At 37.2% G+C, this 21,785-nt stretch overlaps 1 protein-coding gene across 3 annotated transcripts in view; it reads left to right on the top strand.

The window, feature by feature from the left end:
* Positions 1-21,785, top strand: part of SPOCK1 (SPARC (osteonectin), cwcv and kazal like domains proteoglycan 1) — a 277,816-nt gene that overhangs the window by 167,780 nt on the left and 88,251 nt on the right. For all 3 annotated transcript variants that reach the window (XM_065029939.1, XM_021289041.2, XM_065029938.1), the window contains one exon: positions 19,198-19,330. In XM_065029939.1, the coding sequence (XP_064886011.1) occupies positions 19,198-19,330 (133 nt within the window). The remainder of the gene's footprint in view (positions 1-19,197; positions 19,331-21,785) is intronic.

The raw sequence follows: 21,785 nt of genomic DNA, 5'->3' as shown, positions 1-21,785 counted from the left end.
AACAGTTCACAGCTTTCTACCCTGTGTGTGGCTCTGTTGGGTGGCAAACTTTAGCTCCTCTAAAGGTGGAAGTGGTTTTCTGCAGTTCTGATGAATTTCATATCTTGTTCGACATCTTTCATCATTTCAGGCACAAAACCTCACTAGGAAAAATGATGAAGCCATATCCAAGACCGCACTGAGGAATTCATAAGGAAGTATTACATGCTGCCTTTCAGTTTTGAGTTAAAGATTGCAGAAAACTTCTACTGTGAAGACCTTTTCCACATAGGTTTGTTTACAAGCTCCAAACTAGATTAGGAACAAAGGCATAAATGACAGCTAATATAAGAAGTTGGAAAAGGTAATCTGGTGTTTTATCCCTTTTGCAGCCGTATAGATCCATCTAATGGCATTCTTTTTAATGAAAGAGTGTCTGAAAACAATAAAAAGGAGCTTCTTGCATCATTCATTTTCTTATTTGGTGCAAGTTATGTTATCAAAATTAACTTTCAATCTGTTACTTCCTACTTCTTTAATATTTCAATTTCTATAATTCTTTTTTCATTAATACACTTATGATTGCCTTAGTGTTCTGCCAGAACTCATCAAGAGCTCAACCTACGGCTTTTCAATTTAGTCATTTTATATCAGATTAATTCAACCAGTGAACCACAAATTACATTATTTATGGACCTGAGCCACCAAAGTACAGTCTTTTTAAAACTCTATACATAGGGAGTACTAATGATGATTAGAAATCAACACAAAATATTTTGCTGCTTTAAATATGTCTGTTTAGGTATCACTGTTCCACTTACACAATGCCTATAGAAAGGTAATGCTATGCTATTAACTTTTTAAGCAAAAAGAGTAATACCTCAGCATACTTGTCAAAGTTATATTGCTTGTATCTCTAGATTTAAACCAGTCTTATATTATAATTTCATTCTCATTACCATCTTCTGTATCTTAAAAAAAGGGGGAGGAAAAAAATCTTGATATTGCTTTCTAATAGTTCACACTTCTTATTGTTCAGCCTGTTTTTTAAGGGAATCACGGAAGGAAACACCACACCAATGTGCATTGTAATTGGTACATATTGCCAATGCAGAACTCTTCTGTGATCTCTCTCATAATTTGAAGATGTGATCTGATATTCGAACCCCAAAAGCTAAAAAAAAGGAAAGAAGGAGGTTCTCTTGTGTAGTCTGAGGTCTTCACCTTGAATATGATGTGGAAGTCAGTGCTAAATTCTCAGTGCCAGTAGTCAAAAAATCAGGTTTTATATCATGACAAGAACCTTCATGACTTCTTAAAACTGAAAAGAGTTATTATTTCAGACCCCTGCAGCTCTCAGGATTTGGCCTGGTAGATTTGGTGGTCTGGAGGCTGTGAACAGGCAGTCCATGAGATGATGTTGAACTCAAGTTTCCTCAACAGGAAAATATTGATCCGTTAAAGACAAATGCTTATATGCCTGTATGTTTAGAGGATCCATGTTCGCCTTTCTCATCTGTAAATTCAGTGGTGTGTCTTTTATCATTGGTTGTATTTTCATTCTAAGCCAGTTAACTGGCTACAGTGTAGCACCCCCTAAAGTAAATAAATAAATATCAAATATATTGTGAGAGATTCTGTTACATTAATGAAGTGTAATTACTTGGAAACATTTCTACAGATCTGTGCTATTAAATATTTGTGGAATATCAGGGTCAGGAAGATTAACAGGTTTCCAAATTAGTTAAGTAAGAAATTTCACACCTTCATTTTGTTATCAGTTATTGGATTTATGTTCTCTAATAATGAAATCCTAAAAGATTCATTGCAAGTACATACAGATTGTTCAGTGAATGCAATTTTTTAAAAAAATCAAATTTTCTAGCAGATCCCACAGAGTTACTTCCTGCTCTAATTAGTATATCAAAACAAGAAAAACAAGAAAACTTGTATTGCAGCCAGTGTGAGTGTGCCACCTCTATGAAATCAAATATTGCAATTATGTACAGTACTTAATACTGGGGTGTTTTTAATGTTCTTGGATTAACTCTTAACTTTGTAGAATTATCTGCATAGTCTTTGCAGCCTCAGTTTGCACAGCTGAGCTCCCTGCTGAGTTGGGGTTTTTTTTGGTTTGGTTTGGTTTGTTTTTGTTCACATTGACAGATTTTGAGAAAGTAGAAAGAGAAATGAGTTTAAAATGAAAACAAGCTTTCAGCTTTAAGTATTGAGTAGATATGTTCTGGACTTTCATGACAAAATGGTATTCCTGTCAATTAAACAAACCTTTCGTAGGAATATAAAGAATTGTTCTTGACAAGAAAGTCTCTCACCTCAGAAATGCAAGTATGTTGATGAAGAGACCTTGAATGTAAAAAAGAGAGGACCAGGCCTTGTAAGACTCAGGTAGAATCATCTTCTGGATGTTCTGATTCGTGGTTATTGGCGTTTTTTTAAGGCTTTCTGTGAAAGTTGGTAGTTTTTATTCCTTTATCTCAGGGTTTTGGTCACATTGGCCTAGGTCACTGGTATCTGCCCATGTCTGACCCAATGAATATTTCATTAATCTGCAAAACTCAGTAGCATGATGGTTTTGGCAGTCAAGTGGGACCCAAACTCTACTGAGTCAGTACTGCTGTTGTTAACAGAAGGGTAAAGAAAATCCACTCCCATGACTTTCCAGCATACTACCTTTAAGAAGTCAATGAAATCGGACTATGTCATCACCACTTCCTGTCTTGATGGTATGATGAATTCATTTTAAGGTGGTGAAGAGAGTCTGTAGCATATAGTTACCCCCAATTAACTTGAGTATTCAATTATCATTTGTACACAGAGAAAATAAAACCTTACTTTATTACATTATTATTTCAAGAGACAGAGCATGCCTTTGCTCCTGGACAGTGTCCAGAGACATTTTCTTTCCTCTTTTCATTATTTGGAAGTGATCTAGCATTGCTGCTTTTATATTTTTATTTCTACAATGGTAGAGATGAAACATATCGGTTTATGATTACTGAAAGATGAAATCTTTTGCCTGAGTCTTCCCTGGTTTCTGACAAATGCCATCTATTAAAAAAATTTCCCAGTCTCCTTTCTTTTCCATTTTCTGGGACAGTATCTTTAATAGGTGGATATTGCAAAGACAGCTTTCCTAATAGCCCTCAACTAGCCATTTTTTTTTCTTAGAATTCTCTTTGCATGCTGAATAATAGGCAATTTCTATCATTATCTCTCTTGGTACTTGCGCAAGAAAAGCAAGTGCTTCAGAGTGTTCAAAGGAGTTGCTACTAGACCTGCAGGATTCAGGAAATAAAGATATCTCACAGATCTTGTGAACACTTAGTGACGTGATCATTCTAACTACTGAAGCATTTTGCTTATATTACATTTTAACTCTAGCAGCAAAATTTGGCATGAAATAATCTCTGACAGTCCCTCTACTTCTTTCCTGCCTAAAAAGATCTTAACTTTGAAATGATTTTGTCCCTTAATGAGGACTTACGATATCTCACACATCTGAATAAACATGCTTTTTTACAACAAAAACCAGTTTTAAAATAAAGAACAATTTTTGTACCTTGAGGCTCTTTTACAACCCTGTAAAATTTCAAAATTGTTTTACTTCTTTTGAAAAGGAAATATACCCAAGGGCTAAAGCATGCTGTGCAGTTCATTGGAATCTCAATTATTTTCACTGATATATTTTATCTCCTGCTTATTTTTCATGTATTTTTACTTATCATCTGACCTAAATTATGCTCTCATCTTTAGATTTTTCTCATCTTTCTTTCAGCACTGTACTTTGGAGGAAAAGGACTATCATGACAGTTACGACTGGGATTAAAGGAGCTTTCTACTGCAGTCCCAGTTCTGACCCAGACTGAATCAATCATCTGTAATTTTTTCATGCAGCACACTCCACTAGAAAGTAATAGTTTTGAAAAAGTTTTGGAAAAGATACTTGAACTATCCAAGTTATTTTGCTTTTGCACAGGAATCTTTGCAAACTTTTTATTGACATAATTGCTCATACTCAAATTTAAGAAGTTGTTTACAATTTACCTTAAAGATAGAAGATTGGAGATTTCTTCTGAAGTAACATTTAAACTGTTATTGATGGAGAATGCAGCAGAATTCAGATTATGTTGCAATTTTGTCATTTTTTTCTCCTGTTTCCCCTTTTTCTTACTTATTTCACTGGCAAGAATATTGAGCCTTCCAACTGTATTAAACTCAAGAGGATTCATAAAATGCAGAGGATAAATGGGATCTAATCACTCTCATTAAATCAGTTTATGATTATTCTTTGTTTGAATTGGTGAGAAACTCTCTTCTGAAATTTAGAGCTTTTAGCATTTTTCCATTTTAACAAATAGCCAAATTCTCAAAATATTCATGTTCAGATACAAAACTAGGTTCAGTCAAATTACTCCAAGCATTTTTTCATCTAATCTTGAAATATTTCAGTTTGATTTTGATGTTTCTTTTTTAGCAAATCCTGGTGTAAGTTTTGGATTAACATAAAAGGGCTTTTAATATAAACTAACCTATAATTCTGAATTTGGGTAAGTAAAACATTCTGACAAGATTAGCTCTTTTCTTCTTCAGCATTATTACAGATACGGAAATCCATTTTCCCATGGATTATTTTGATTTTAACTAGTCGACATTTGCTTCTCTGAGAAAGAAATGTTAATTACATTTATAAACTTGCTGTGTTCTCAGTTTCAGGACAAGGGCCACTGAGACACCAGCTACTTACTTATCCTCACACACAGGAAATAAAGTAGTAGTTTGGAGACAATTATTCTAGAAAATTAGGTCCAAATAGCTGAAAGTGAGGTATCTATAACATCTTATCCTTTCAGTTGTTCCAAAACCAACATTGCTGAAGTTCGATGGAATTTGCTAAGAAAAAAAGTAGGGAAAAGCTCTTTCCAACAAGTGATTACTTGTCAGTAGCATACCAGCTTTGCAGCTAGGCGCCTGTAGCTGAGATTCTTGGATGGCTGCGTGCCTCATGTCTCCCAAACTGCCTGCTCCACACCAGTGTCCTGTTAATGCACACTTTGTTATGGCTTCTGCTTGTATTTCTTGTATTTAGCTGTATTTATGCAGCTACTGAAGATAATTGTCTTTGTATATTCCACACTCATACTGTATAAAATTTAGTAAGAACCAATATGTTCTGCTTCTGCTAGCTTTGTTATTCTAAGTTTGTCACAGCTTTATTATGATAATATCTAGAAAAAAATATAATATATATGGGGAGTGACAGTTGGGAATTTTGCTTTGCTGATTTTCCTAGCCCCTAGCTTTGATCACCATGCAACCCATCTTCTTTCCTGAAACAAAACAAACCATTCTAATTAGTTGGTTGTTAAAATCAGTGATCATCAACTGTGGAATACTAATTAACCTTAGCAGTAAAGCATAATGTAAGTATTTTATTCACTTTTTTAATGAGTTAAGAAGTCAAGAGAATATGGTTAATTAAGAGTTTAAAGTACTAACAAAGAATCAAACCTGCTTCTCTTATCTACATCCTGTCACTTGACTTGCTCAGAAGACTATTCAACAGATAGATATACAGGGAACTTATATGTCCTCTGCTTTTTCTTTCCTCTTCTTTAGAAATTCTTTCTTTGTAGCTTATTGGCATTTAAATTGATAGTCCATGTTGAACAGAAAGGACGGTTTGTAGTTTTGTTGTATAAATTAATTCATCCATTCTTCATTGCTGTACATTGTAATGCTGTGTGGCATTATTCTGGTCACTCATCTGGCTTTAAATCTCTTTCAAGTCCTTTGACAGACTTTTCTAGTCCTAGCTAATCCAGTTTACCTGAAGCCCAAGACTGCCAAATTGAATTACACTGCGGTCATTCCTGCTTAGCACCTCATCCATAGTTAATTTCTTGAGCTCCTGTGTTTTATCTATATAAATTTTTCATTTGCAACAATATTTTAGCTTAACAAAGGAAGAGCTCAGAAGCCAGAGATTTTTTTTAATTAGTTCCTTTGTTAGTTCAGAAATTTTTGCTTCATTTTGAACCAGCTGCCTGTAAAACTGAGGTTCATAGTCTTTTCAGAAACTCATATTCCAGTTTTTGATGAAACACAATGAGAGCTATTCATTTCATAATGAGTTTCACCCAGCCCTTGACAGCACACCAGTAATATGTTGAGTGCTGAAATGGAAACCCTGCCCTCTTCACAGCTGAGTAGAGAAGAACTCCATCACCGAAACCTTGGGATCATCATCAAGATGTAAGATAAATTGGCTCTAGACTGCTGGTCAGAAAACACAAGCTGAAGTTTCAATGTTCCTGATATTCAGTGGTCTGATTACTGCAGTTCACCTGTTTATAGGGCTTTCTTCTAAATTCTGAAAGGTAGGAAAGAACTGAGGATCATTAGAGCATGCATCCAAAACACAGTTGTCGATGTATAAAACAGCCTTACAGCTCCTGTCTTGCAACCCACAGAGCAAGGTTCAGCCAACGTTTGGCTTCCTTTATATGCAAGGAAATGGAATCTTGCAGAAGGGATGTCAGAGCCTGTAAATTATTCTACAGCTCTGGGAAGAAACAAACTCATAATCTGTATTTAACCTTTTCAAATACCTGCTTCCATCACCAAAAGTGTTATTTACTAATGACCCAGAACTCTGATAAAACTAAAGGTAAAATTACATTTTGTATCCTAAATAGTGTACACACATGTGATCTAAAGGATTTTAGGAAGAAGAGATAGGACATAGCTAAATAATTATATTTTCCTCTTGGACATAGTAGAAAGCAGAAAGATAATGTGCTATGGCTCACATCTGCGAAAGGAAGGGTGTGGTTGAAGTGTAAATCCAGATGATGAATGTGATGATAGAGAAAGAGTGAATAAAAATAGATAAGCTGAGAGAAAGAGAAGAAATATTACATGCTTGGTTTTGACATAGTGAGCTTTTAATGTGGCCAAGGTGTTCCTGAGAAGAAATCAAAATAATAATACAAAAGAGATAAAAGGATGAACCAGAGAGGACACCTGTAAAGTTTCTTATACTTCCAAGTATTCAAGTGTAGAAAGATGAGAAGACTAGACTATTAGAGGTAAAGCACCAACATGATATTGAGAGACCATCTAGAGGAAATATAACACTTAATATACTCCTAATAGAGATGGAAACAATAGTTAAAATAGGTGATGAAATAACTGCTGCTCCAAGAGACCTCATTTTTGAGGTTGAAAGAAGCAGAAGAAAGTTTCAGAGGTAAGAGGGGAAAAGTGAGAGGAAAAGGAGATGGACTGGGAGGAGGTCAGAGCAGAGCGGTCAGTCTGAAGGACTGGAATCAAAATGGTTAAATAGAAAAGTAAGCAGTAAGAAAGTGCACTGCAATTTTTTCTCAATTGTATAAAATTCTCCTTAAACAAGCTGACCGAATCTTGATAAAACAAGGCTGGTGGAAAAGAGTCAGAGATGCCAGTCAGGCAGCAGGTAGACCGCAGACAGTAGGTTTTGAGAGAAGAAAAACATTTTATGAAGAAATGCAACAACATTGGGGAAAAAAGAATAAGAGTAACTTGCAATGAAAAAAATTGATGCAGTCCTTAGATTTCTACCAGAGCAGCAGAGAAATGGTAGAAAGAAAGAATAAGAATAGGGTACAAGGAATCAGCAGTGAATAGGAGGAGGACAGTGGAGAGAAGGGGATTGAAGGAAAAACTGTTGAGAAAGCCATGTGGGAGCTCACAGGAATAGAGCTCAGTACATGAGAAAAAGGTGGTCAAAAGAGTGGCCAACTCTTATGAGTGAAATGGTTAATTCAAGATTAGTCCAAATGAATTGATAGAGTTGAAGAAATGTTGATTCTTGCTCTGTCATTAGTCCATCATAAACTAAGTCACAAGGATGAATGGGGAAAAAACACAGATGTATAGTTGATCACAGCAAGGTGAATAAAGGGAAATGTATGCTGAAGTCAAATTCAGGTGGGAAGGAGTGATTGAAAGTGAGGTGGCACATAGTCAGCCGGCAACATTATCTGCACCAAACTCATTCCTGTTTAATAAGTTAGCAGCAAAGTATTTAAATCTAATTTTTACAAAACCTGTAAAAGTTCCAGGTAATGTTATGCTCTATATCTAAATATATCACTGGTTGAGTCTCACTTTTTCACATGGTAAAATATGTTTTTGAGGAAGCTGCTGTAAAATGCTGAAACTTTCAAAAGTGTAAATGTGTATCTACATAGCATTTTAATGGCTCCTTGAGCCTCCATGCATAGGGGAGCCTGTGGAGCTACATATTTGAAGAATATGGGAAGAATGGATGGTTTCCAATGTGTGGTTGCTAGGCTTCATGATTCAAGGTCACAGCAAAGTTAAATTTTAATAACTCAGTGGAAGTAACTCATGAAATGTATATCTTGCAATTTCTGCAAGTATGTCAATGGCATTCATCTTCAAATTTTACCTAAAGGTGTATTTCACCATGTGCTGTCTCTAGACTGGATCATGTGCATTCAGTTAGTATCATAAATTAATATGATTATGTAAATTCTGTCTATCAGTTTGGGATCTTCCTGAAGCTCCAGTCACCTTTCATTAAGACATAGCCTGATATAAGATGGGTAATGCTCTTGATGGCCTCATTTGAGAAGCTGGGAATGGTATAGATATTATGAGCTCCAACTCTAGCATCAAATAACCAGACAGACAGCACTGAATATGTTGAGAAATTCAGCAGAATGTTTAGACATTCATAGTACTGAGCTCTGTAACTCAGTAGTGCTGAATAAGCGACAGGAGCATTAGCCTATTTAGATGTTAAAAAGGATGGGATTTTAAAATTACCCAGCTCCTTATAATATTTATAACTGGTTTGGTTAGCATGCCTTTCACTAACATTCATTTTATTCTGACATAGGAAACTGCATTCTGATTATTTTTCCAAACCAACCTTGATTTTGACTACACTCTGGAGGTAGCTTTGGGATTGTGTTTGTTTCTTTAATTGTCTGTTGTTTCACAAGCCAATTCTACTCAGAAATCTTATATGAATTCTTAGGTAATGGATGCTAATTGTAAAAATCCTCAACAGCTTAATCTGTTGTAGCCTTCTTGAGGATTTAATAAGCCCCTCTCATAATAAGATGTGTCAGAAGGGGCAGATATTTTGCTAGCACAGCTTGTAACTGATTGTTTGTACCATGGTAGCAAGTATTCACACAACAGAAGTACTGTGCAGTCATTTTTAAAAGGAAACATTTGGATTAGTGCCTTCAGGGCAAGAATTATTACTATATTTTTTTAAATGCATTTACTTTCTCATCCCTACCAGCAATATGTCAGTTTTTGTGAAGATTGCATGTTATTCGCCTTAGGAGAAGCAAAATCAACATAATGAAGCAGAACGCTGCTGAGCTGTCTAAAGATGCTTCGGTTGGGGGGGTAGTTGATTTTGCCCCTGCAGTTGCAAAGCGACAAAAAGATTTCTGAACCATTTACTTGAGGGGTGTGCGGGGAAAGGCACACATGCTTTTTGGGCAGTAGTGTTTTTTGAAGTGTAGTATAAGGAACGTGTTAACGTGTTGCATGTGACTGAACTACTGCCATTTGTAGAATAGATAAGGCTGGGTTATAAACCATACTGAAGGACATAGAGCTGATGAAGATCCCAGTGTGGGTCTGTTGCCTAATTCTGCCCGCTAGTTTTATCCTGCCAAGCAGCTCAGTGTCTGCAGAGACATGAAACATTGGGGTTTTGATGGCGTTACACTTGACAGACTCCTGCATGTGGCTGAGAATGAGGTCCACTGTAAAGCTTGTACATCCGCCATTTCTGGGAGATTCATTAGTCGTGGTGGAACTTTTTGGTGTTATTAAATGCTGCCAAGAAATCTGCCATGATTTTTAGCTTTACTAAGTAATTTGCACCTTTCTGTTTGCTCAGCTCCTCAGCCACACAGGGTTCAATGTTGTAACTAGAAATATGAGTTGTAGCAGGGAAATGGTGGAAAATGACTGCTTTGCCAGGTTTGGTGAAAACAATTTTGAAGCTGTATAATGGCATGGAACAGGGCATAGTGAGTGAGGATCAGCTTTCCTTCCCCACCGAATGTGACAGCTCAGATTAATCTCACATGCCATTAGCAGTCCAGCTTCCTCGGAGATCTTGGCCGGCTCTGCCAGCCGGAGGAGGCAGATCTGATCAATACAATATTTTAATATCAAAATAATCAGATCCTGAGCAGAGAAAAGGTACCTTCATCCTCTTAAAAAAGTATTATTTTCTGGTAACAGGAAAAAAAAAAACAAACATGTAGCCTGTTATAGAAGGAAGGATAGAAAGTGGCTGCCAACAGAAGTATTACATTTGCTGCACACTTCACCTTTAAGCACCCTGTGCCAAGTTACAGTACCTCACACAGCATGCAAAATCCAGGGTTCAGAAGTGGCTGGTGAAGATTGCTACAGACTGAGGAGTGGTAGAGAAGATTCCAGCTTTAATTATGAATTTTGTGCTATCCTCCCTCCTCCTTTGAAATTCAAGGCACTTCATTTTATTTTTACATAGTTTGGTGTCTGAGATTCTTTTTATGTTAGTATAAAAATAACGATGGAAGGGAAAATAATTCTCTTATGAAAATTCATGAGAACAAGCAGCGTTTAGAAGCTGTGTTATTTATTCGGGAAAGCATAATGACTTTTAAAACCACCAGGATTGTTTGTGTAGATTTTTGGTTTGTTTTTTTCCTTTGTGTACCTTGCCAGTTTTGGTATCTATGCAGCTGTGGAGCATGTGTATCAGGTCTAAAAGTTGCAAATCATTAAGAATTTAGATTCAAAAATAAATTGTCTGTAAGCACAATAATCTGTTAGCTAAAATTGCAAGGGGACCTCTCAAATACCATTTTTATGTATTAAAGTGCCCAAAGGCAGAAATACATGTGCTTCTCTAATGACCTTAATAAACAATCTTATCATTTTTAGTCCAGGAATACTTGAGGCCAGGTACATCTCAGAGGATACTTATATTGAGAGATCCTGATATAGTCCAGCATGCGTTGTCTTGGCAGTTTAACAGTGCCCACATTTTAATGCTATATTATAGCTGTTTGAACACAGACCTTGCTGTTGCTTGGACAGCCTTGCTCAGGGTTTCTCTCTGACTCAGAAGCAGCATTGTTGGATCTTGGAAATTACCTGCAGCAGTTGTATCTAATCAGTTGGTCTAACAGACTGCAATTTTTCTGACCGTCTAGGTCCTCGGAATCTAAGTCAGCTTTTCTAAATCCTCTGTTCCTTTAAAATTCCATAAGAAAATAAAAAGTAAAAAGATTCCTTCATCATGCAGAACCAATAACCTTGAGCACCTTTGGCCCTTTATTCTCTTTCAAGAGTTGGTCGCTGGCTGGACCTAGTAGGATCCACACAGGAATCTTCAGGGCATTTTCACTGCAAGATGTGTCAGGACTTCTTCTTGCAAAACATATTGCTATTCCAAAACTTTCAGCTTTCCCCATATCCAGCTGACAAGTTCCTCCTGGTACGTTGTTTCCCTCATGCTTATTTTTATACTGCCTTCTCACTGTTCGTAAAAAATAGAGGCTTGACTCCTCCTCTTCCCTTGGAAATAACTAATTTTCATTTAATTGGGATGACACCTGCAGATACATTTTCACTTCAACAGTTGGGATTTTCCTTTTCTACTCTTCCCTGAATTTTTCATCTCCACCTCTATCTCCTGAGTACAGCTTGCTCTCTCAGTATAGCCCTGTGGCTACTGGTGCCCTGCAGCAATGGGCAGGTTTAATTCCCAGTGTATTCTGACCAATGTCATTGTTTAAAAGAAGAGCAAGCAAGTGGAGTATCCATTTACTGTGAGAAAAAGTCTTGAATAAGTCTCATTCTGCCAGAAAAGTCCCCAGTCACCACCATGTCCCATTAAGAATCTTTGCACATCTACCAAAATACAGAGAGTGGAGACTTTTTATTTCTTACGGCTCTTTTAAGGCAGATCGCTCAGGGTGCAGATATGAAGGCAGCCAAAGAAAGTAATCAACAGCCTTAGTACAATCAGATAGTTGAAATTATTTCTTTGAATAATGAAATCAAAGAAACTGGTACCATCTAAGTCCAAGGGGATGATGCTGAAATGCAAGGCAGCTCTGCATGTTGTTATTCTTGGTATGCGAAGGTGTAAGTTCCAGGTAGAAAAGTTACTCTAATCATATGTCTGTTCTCATTTTACAGTATTTATATTAAATAAGGAGTCCATGTCTAATTCAAAAACTTAATATCCTTTTTATTTTCAAGGTAACATGTGTAGACTTTTGTCTTCACATAGCTTGACTGGTAGTGGCTCAAGGTATATACAGATCTTGTGAAAAACATGAAAAGTTGTAGAAATTAGGACAAACTCCTGGCCTTAATAAGCAGAATACAAAAACTATACAAAAAGAGAAGAGAGCATTGCCATTTATAGGTGCACATTTCAGCTCTGTCATTCTTTTCCTCAAGAACAAGAGAAACAGCTTATGCAAAGGAAAGATAGAAACAGGCAGGCACTGCTGGGTTTATCTTCAGTCTGATAAGCTTGCTTCAGGGAGACAAAACAAACTGTGCACAAGGCATAGAGAAGGTAAAGGCAGTGCATTTTAAACTCTTCCCACAGTGAATTGTTCCAGCTTTAGGGAACCATTGAAGTTTGCTCTGTCAAAGCTCCTTCCAATTTCTCAGGAAGCACAAATACTTGGAACCCACTTTGGTGCATTAAACTTTTTAATTTTCTTTCAGTACGGCTTGATCGATAAGCAGTTGTATGTGACATGTGACATTTTGATTTGATACAAGGTCTAGAAACAAAGATGGATGAAGTTAATCATAATATTGAGGAAAGTCTCTGTGTATGGAGTTCTAATTCAAAATTAACGCACACAACTCACAGCCACCTAAAAACAAGGTTATGTGGAGAATCCTTGCAGTAGATGGGTGCACATGTGGGTGCCAAACTCCAACCTGCCTTCCAGGTAACCTGCAGACCCTGAGGTTGCCTTTGCTGCATAGAAGAGGTCTCTGGAAGAGACCATTGGGAAGAGATGTTCTTCCAGTCAACCCAACTAGGACCAGAGGTCTGAGGCTTTCAGAGTTCTGACTCTAGAGCAGAGGAAATCATAACAAGAGCTTCTGTCCCTGTAGCAGTTGATGTGTCAAAGCATCTGCAAAGCCCCAGCTTTGGGACCTCAGGGTCACTTGCAGCCCGCAATAAACAGGCACACCACCACCTAGACCTCCAGTGGCAATGGCATTAAAAGTTAATTAACACCAATTTATCTCCGTGAACTGATTTGGTTTTGTCAAGTTAGTATTATGTAGTTAAAGCCCATTTTATCAAAAAGTTCCTGACAATGTTAATTCAGATGGGACCTGAAGTGTTTGTATTATTTCAGGCAGCAGAAACAGAGGGGTGTATTATTAGGCAGCAGAAACAGAGAGGTGAGCATTACAAGTAATTTGCAACATGTAGTGAGCCAAATTCTCTGCTTCTGAAGTCACTGAAGCAGTGACTTTAAGAACAAAAAGAGACAGTACCAATCCCTCTATTTTGTTTACCTGACACTTTCTGTTAGAAGAAATTGTGTATCTTGTTTGTTGAGGTTTTTTGGGGGAGACTTTCTGCTGTTATTCACAGCAGACCTTTGAAAATTCATCTAACAAAAACTCCTTTGGGTAAAGAAGTGTCTTTTTCTTGTTCAGTTAAATTACTTAATACATTCTACAGTCCTAAGGAGGAACTTGTGTCTCCTTCATCCCAAAGCTATGGCAGCACTTTCAAAATAATAGCCTGCCAACCTGTATTCAAAGGAGCCTGATTTCTAATTGCACTAAAACCACCAATGCTTAATCTGCTAATTTACTCTATGTGTGTTTGGGAGTAACCAGTCTTGAAGAGCAGTAACATACTCATAATATTGTAAATTTTCTTCTGGATGAAAAGTCCAAATTCTAGTGCATTTTATGTCTGTATTAATATTAAAGTTCATTTACAGCTTGAATTGAATTCGCACTTGAACGATCAAATGTAATTACATAAAAGCACAGAATTGGTCTTGCTTATATAATCTGTTGATATTTTGGCTGTTTCTAGCTGGCAGTGATAAGACATATTAATTGAAACAAAAGTTGACATAATTTTCCTTTTTAAATTCTATTATAATTTCACAATTGTTTTTCTGTTATAGCCATTATCTTATGTAGCAAAATTATACAGCTTATTAAAATATAACATGCCTATGTTTCTGATAAGCTGTTATCTCAAAACTGAACACTGATACTTTCAATTTGCACATTCTGTATCAAATTTACAAAGTCCCATTTTTAATTTCATGTTTTTGTAGACCACCTAGTCACGCACACTGTATTCACCACAGGTTCACCTAGAGACTCCACCAAGAAGAGAAGGCAGTGGCAGAACAGAGGCTGAGACAGCATTGTCTTCTTGATACATAAATTAACTAAAATCTATCAATTAGTTCAGTAAATGGTAAGAAAATGAACATTGTGCAATAGTTTGGAAGGAAGTGAAACTAAGCTTATCCATTTCATATCCACTCTCACGTCCTACGTGGTGGTTGTGATGCTTTTTGGTGATCCTTTCCAAGTTTCATGTTAAAAGATAAATTATTCCATTTTAAACATTCTACTTTAGAATATTTTAATTGTTTTATTTTTTTGAAGAGTATTTCAAGGTAAATAAAAATGAAATTGGTCATAGTTCTAGGACCTGTGTAAACTTTAAAATAAAATGAAACAAAACAAGTTGTAAATGTAAATTTAAGAAACATAATTTTTGTGTAAGGGACTTTATTTTGGCCTCTAGCTTTGCCAGAGGTTATTGCCATGTATGTTTTTCCATGCTGTTCTGGAGGATATTGTTATAAGCAAAGATGCAGAGATCCCTAAACAGCATAGCCCATATTGCCCACTCAGAGAATCAGACCTGTGCATTTTTTGCAAAAAATTACAACTCAATGCGAGATGTTTTGTTTGAGGTATTGGGTTTGATAAAGTTCTGCTGAATCCAAGGCAGAGTTCAGACCCTCCTCGCAGGCTGTGTGCTGGGAGCTGAGACATCACCCAGGTGATTCTCATCCAGCTGGTGAGTCGCATCCCCAGGGCTCTCAGCTGCACCCATGAGCTCTCCCTGGGGCTGAGATTCCGGCTCTACAGGACACACCTGGAAGCCTTAAAATCTTGGGTGGAGACAGATTTCCTAGAGCTTTTGAGCTCCCTTTCTCCCCAGCCAAAGTTTTATGCTTTAGAAGCACTGTACTGAAGTGCAGGTGCTGTGCAGCGTGGCTGGCCAGAGCCACTGTGTATGGTCCTAGCACCTGGCTGGTGGCATCTGGAAACCCTCCTCTGCTCTCCCTGCTCTTGTGCAAGCAAAACAGATGTCATCTCCTTTTATTTTCACAGTATGTGGTAAGTAGTGTATCTGTATAATTAGTAATGAAGCTGAGTCAGTGTATGTTCCCCTGGTGTTGGAGTGTGTTTTAAACCTCTGCAATTTCTTTATGCATTAAAATGTTAAGAGGCTGAATTCTGTAAAACTTAACTACTCCTTAAATGTTATGCCTTTCATTGCATTGGTCCACAAGTCTGAAAGGCAAAACCAGACAAGGTTTGCCTTTAAGTCTTAACACTTGAGCAAGACATTCATATCTGTTTGCTTCTGGAATATTCAAAATATTTGGCCCTCTTGCCCTTATAAATGTGGCAGTTTTTTGCTGGTGAGGAGTTTCTGGGTTATTCTCTCTGCACAGTTGTTTCCTGATTATTTGTAGGAGATCCTTTCAACTCCAAGTCTTAAAGCAGGATTAAAGTTGGTTAAGTTGTCAGAAAAAATAAATAAGGCTTAATTTGCTTTGGCCTGCCTTGCTCCTGACATATTTGTTCTAAAACAAGATGATTACCATAGCAAAACATTTTCCCAGAGTACGTGAATGTGCTTTTCCATTGAGAAGGGATTTGCAGGCTTTGTGCTTATGGCAGCCAATATTCTTGCCTAGGTTTTAATTTGTTTGTTTGGATGTTTGATGTGTTGTTAGGGGCTATAGGATTGAAAAGCTTCCAGGAGTCTTATCCAACCTCTCAAAATATCACTTCAGAAAAATCCATGTTTACTTCTGGAAAATAGATGTTCCCTCTGGGAAATTGGTGCTTACCTATATTTTTAGAGGTGAGATGGAATTTGTGTATACAGTTAAAACTTTCAGCTATTGCTCGCTTGGCCAAGCTGACAAAAATCATTTTAGCCTTGCTTCAAATACATTGACATTCTGCAAAACTGTAGCTTGAGAAGAATATATTCATTTTTGAAACGCAAGTTATTTCTTGTAACCAAAATGGCTGCTCCATTATGCTGCCAATTAAATCACTTATGCAGAAATTAGGATTGCTGCAGGTTTCTTGCAGCAATCCCCTGCCTTGTTGCACACGTTATTTGAAGTGCTACTAATATAACTTTTCTTTTTAAAAGAATAAAATGCTTTGAGATGTACCTCACTGTGAATTCATCTTGTTATTAAATATCTCTCCTTGAGAGAATAAATTTCCCCTAAATAATAAAAGAAGATCCTGAAAATGAATGTGGGATGTAGGAAAAGAATAAAGTTTTCTTCAGTGTCTGCAGGTGAAATGCTGCAAATCCCTTTCAGGTGGATCCATTCCAGTTATTAGCTCTGGGGGAGGCTCTGCTCTTGCACACATGCTTTGCTGTTGGCTGCTGCAGACAGAAGAAAGCTCAAGCCTAAGGCTGTGCATATTCTTTTAACTTGGAGCAAAGTGATGGGAAGGGTCACCAGGTTTGATGAGTTGCTGAAATGACTTGAAATGGATAAATTCAATTTTTTTTTATTTTTTTTAAGTGAGGATGGGAGAGTGGAAAACATTATTAGCTCCAGCAGAAACTTCCAGCAGTAACTGTTTTTGCAATATGATAGCTGAACGGGCCAAGGCAGGGTTAAAGAAATTAAGCACAGGGGGTGCGTAAGGTTATGCAGAGAGGGACAATCAGCCATGTCTGGAATTGACTTTTCTTTTAACATTATAATGTGATATGCCTAAATATAGTTTGGTCAATGAATGTTGTAAAATGTATTTATACTTGCCACTCAGAGCCTCAAGAACTTGTGATTTGTTAGGCATCAGTCTAGCTAGGAACTTCAATCTATGCTTAATTTTGATGAGATGCTCATTAGTTCAGCTGCTCATCTCCATCCTGCATGCTTTGTGGCTAATGGCTTTGATGATGATGGCACTAAATCATACACTCCAAGTTTAGCGTTTCTTAGCTGCTTTTCCGTAGCTACTCCTGAAAACTTTCCTCTTAACAATTTTACATGTAGACAAGGGTCTGTCTTTTGAGACGGTGGAAAGGTGCCATGATCCATCCTGCAGTCTCCGACAGAGAAACACAGCACTTTTCACATCTGTCTCCAGCCTCTGCTCATCAGGATCTGTACTACTACATCCAGGCTTATTTCTGACTCTGAGTTTGTATGTTTTGAGAAGTGCATGGCCATAAGTGAAGTGAATAAGGTTATTTTCTGTCAAGCTGAAAAGACAAAAGAAATGCCTGTAATAGAAACAGTTCCAGAAAGTAAGATAATTGTTACATTTAATAACAAAGCATTATTAGAGGGAAGGGGGTTACAGAAAAGTCCAAGTTACTCTGGAAAACTTAATTAAATGGTTTGTACAGCCGCAGCATAAGAGACTATATCTGCAGAGCTGTATTTAGGGGTTCAGAGCCAAGCAGTCCCCCATGTGCATCATTTGGCATCTGGTATAATGGTAACTCTGCAAGGCAGAATGCATCTGAAAGAGGGAAAGCTGCTCTGTGCATTAAGAAAACTTTTTCAAAATAACAAGGGAATTTAGTCTTTAATACTAGGCTTCTATTTTCATAGTTTATGATATCATGATTGGATTCCTTCTGTGGACACAAGCTTCTTAATAGTACTATTCATCACCGTGACAAAGGTTAAACTTGAAGAAAACTAGAACTGAGATGAAAGAATAGAAATTTTATTATTTTAGCAGCTGAATGTGTCATTACATCAGAGTCAGTATTGTGTAGCAAATTGCAAGTTGTAGTGAAATTGCTTTAAAATATATCTGTATATATTTTTCTAAAACTGTGATAAAGTCATTCAGCAGTGCATTGAGATGTAATATCATATCTTTTTTACTGTGATATGAGAACAGATGGCAATTATTTTTCTTAACAGTCTACAGCAAAGTTGATGCAATGCCTTGCCTTCCCTTGTAAATGTTTTCAAGTGAAAGACAAGTACACATGACCAAAATGAATCTGCATTGTAACATTGACTTGTGGTTTCTAAAGCAAACTCTTAATCGGCTTACAACAGTATGCTGGTGATAATTACTTAATGTTGTATCAGTCAAGTAGTTCATTATGACAGGAAAATGAGCTGTTAATCAGAATCAATTGCACATGTTTTGCAGTAAGTTTTTGGAGCAGATGTCTTTTCGTAGACATTTTTAATGCAATAATTGAGTAGTCCATGACTTGAGGACAACTGCAGTCGCTCCCATGGTACAAATGCATTTGTGGAATTGGAGATGCTCTCTGTCACTTTATGGCATTCCTGGGGGGGTGTGATTGATCTGAGAGTAGCAGCTGTTCCGTAGCTGGCACGGTGAGAGTGCTACTGCATGTACAATGGCAAAGCTCTTTGGTGATTTTTTGTACATTTTTATAAGCATAAGGGTTTTGTTTTAAAATTGTCAATGCCTTAACAGTAACTTGGCAACTTGGAGAAGGCCTGGTGAAAATGTCTCAAAATACAACCATATAATGTTGCTTGCCTGCTTCACAAGAAACACAGTGTAGTTGGACAAAATGCTGTATTAAGTGAAGTCATTTGTAGTCATAAATTGAAGCTGCCAAGTATTGTAAATCTAGGACTGCCTACAGATTTATGACTCTTAGATTGCCTGCTGTAATGTGCCTTATTATAGAAACATTGTTAGGAGCTATATTTAATTTGCTTGCTTTAAATTAATACTGTGTTGAAAATCTGGCTTTGCTCTATTCAGTGAAGCTCTCATTATTCTGTCTTATACAACCATGTTAAAAAAAAAAATAAAATTAAAAAAAACCACCACAACTGATGTCTCTTTGTTTTATAGCCTTCGACAAAAGAAAGGAGCCTTGGCCCAGAAGCACTGGGCTGGACCAGCGAACATAGTGAAATGCAAACCCTGCCCCATGGCACATGGCAGCGCTGTCTGTGGGTCTGATGGACACACATATACCTCCAAGGTGAGTTCTCTGTGACCTGGAACCCTGTCAGTAATGGTCATCCAGGCTGTAGTGTGAGGATGAAATAACTTTCATTAATAGGCAGAATTAAAGTCTACTTTAGTTCTTGGTATATCTGTGTGTAAAAAGTGCTGATAACTGTAGATTTTTACGTATCTGACAAACAGCAAATGAGATGACAAATCAGAGCCTTATGACTTGTGGGATTCATGTTTCTCTAAATAGCTTGTTCTTGCTAATGAAGCAGAACACTTTCACTATTGGTGATGCAACAGAATAAAAATTAATTGGATCAGATGGGCTTGTTTGGACAAGAGGAATGTGGGATAGTTCTTTTAAGATTTGGTCTCCTAATGGTAAAATAACTTGGCAGTTACACTGTAACATATTAAAATACATTTAAACCCCAGTTTTAATATGATTGAGTGCCAGGTGCAGCATATATGGTAACATAAAAAGAATTCCCATGACCCAGTGGGGATAAATTGGCTCATTGTTGTACAGAAAATATAATCACCTTAGGCCTTGACTCAATTAAAAAAACCTGGCTTCACAGCCATTCAGCAGTCCAAATCTTTGATTATCAAATAAATCCTTCCGTGTTTGGGATACATGTTCCATAAACAGCACTTCAGGCACTGGAAGTCATGTTTAGGGAATATTCCTGAAGTTTTCTTCTTTTCCTGCATCTAAGGTAAGGTTTGACTGCATGTAAAACTAACCTTTAAAAGCCCCCAAAATCCAGGAAAATGAAGTGTTCAAGGGGAAAGTTTCTCTGCTGTGATACAACAGTGATGATGATATTGCAGCTACCTTCCCTTCTCAGCTGGGTGGCTTGAATACATCCAGCAATGAGCAGAAATATTAAAATGCTGTCCTGGCTAATTCATTTAAGCCTATTCTATTCTGGCTGAAGGATTTGCGTGGCTAAAAGAGAAAATCGGCAAAAACGCTCTCATATGTGCACATGCAAAGTATAGGAAATGGGCTCCAAGCTGCCAGTTAAAGAAGCTACTGCCTTTAATACTCTCTAGGAGTATGTAGTACAGTAACTTAGGATTGGTGTTTAGGACTACAATTGGGCTCATTTTGAAAACAAATTTTTTGGTCTGAACTCTTGAGAGTATACAAGATTCTGTAGTAAATAGCTTTCATTTCATATTCAGTCACCATTCCGTGCATCTTAACCTGCATCCCTGTTAGCTGAGTCTTTTTTTGACCTTCTATATTTCTTACTAGAAGATCCAATGGTCTTAATCAGAAGTTCTGATGATGTCATAAATTCACCAAACTGTTTTGACTATGATATAAGCCTGACAGCTGTGATGGAGACATCAAACAGTTCTTGCTGCTGATGTGCTTAACTACCATAGGCATACCTCCCAGAAGTTGCTCCTGTCCTAGCAGCTTAAAATTACAGCATCTTGTTGATCTCCTAAGAATAGCAACTTCTTTTTGACAGATTTTGCCCATGTTCTCTACTGCTGGGCAAGTTTGGCTGCTTTTTCAGTACTGTCCCACAGGAGCTGTTCCTTGTCACACTACATACTTCTAGTTGCTTTTGGGGTTTTTTTGATTTTTAATTTATTTGAGGGTCTTCCAGTATTATGCCAGTTGGTAATCCTTCTGTAACATCTAGTCCTAATGAGAGGATGCATGTCTGCTTAACCGTTGCTAAATAAGAGGAGCTTATAGCAGTATGATTCTTCTTTACTGTATACAGTACCTTGTAATCTGTGATTCTATTATTACAGTAACCTGTAACATTGTTGCGTCTCTACAATTTCTCTAAAATCTGTTTCATTGTGGTTTTGTTTTTGGTTTTTTTGTTGTTATTGTTTTTTGTTTGTTTTTGTTGAAGATCAGTTTTGGAAGTTAAGAGAAAATACTTTAGACAGAGCATGAAAACTAATGGTATACTTAAATGTCCTAAGAAAACATTTCATAGTCAGTAATGATCATGGGTTTCTGATATCTTTTAAGAATACAATACAACTGCTTCCCTCAAATTTACTGTTAGTTTTCACCAAATAATAGGATCCTTCTTTCTTGCCCTTAGATCACTAAAATCAAAGCTTTTCTTTGGTAATCTTATTTCATCTGCAGTGCTGTTGGCAAGTATTATTTCTGGCATTGCAGTGCTGGCATGCTCTAGTATTGACTGTGAAAATGCCAAAAGGTGGACATGTGAGTGCGGGCACCACCCTGTGTTTGTATGTGTGTTCATCTCTGACTCTGCACCAGCTGCTTTGTGACCACGTAATGATAATGCTGGGCAAGTGGAAGGATTCTTGCTAAGCTTGTAAACAAAAGATGGAGAGTAGCCACCACATTTCAGGTGGAAAAAAAGTTTCCTGAAATTGTGTATTGGCCATCTACTGACACAGGCAGGCAGGTGGTGTATATGCACACACCAGCATTTTGATCTGTCCTGCCTGGGTTTGCTTTTTGCTTT

This window comes from Columba livia, chromosome 14 (assembly GCF_036013475.1).
Source record: "Columba livia isolate bColLiv1 breed racing homer chromosome 14, bColLiv1.pat.W.v2, whole genome shotgun sequence".
Classification (NCBI taxonomy): Eukaryota; Metazoa; Chordata; class Aves; order Columbiformes; family Columbidae; genus Columba; species Columba livia.
Note: the sequence above shows the minus strand (reverse complement) of the source record. Positions and strands in the feature narration are given on the sequence as shown.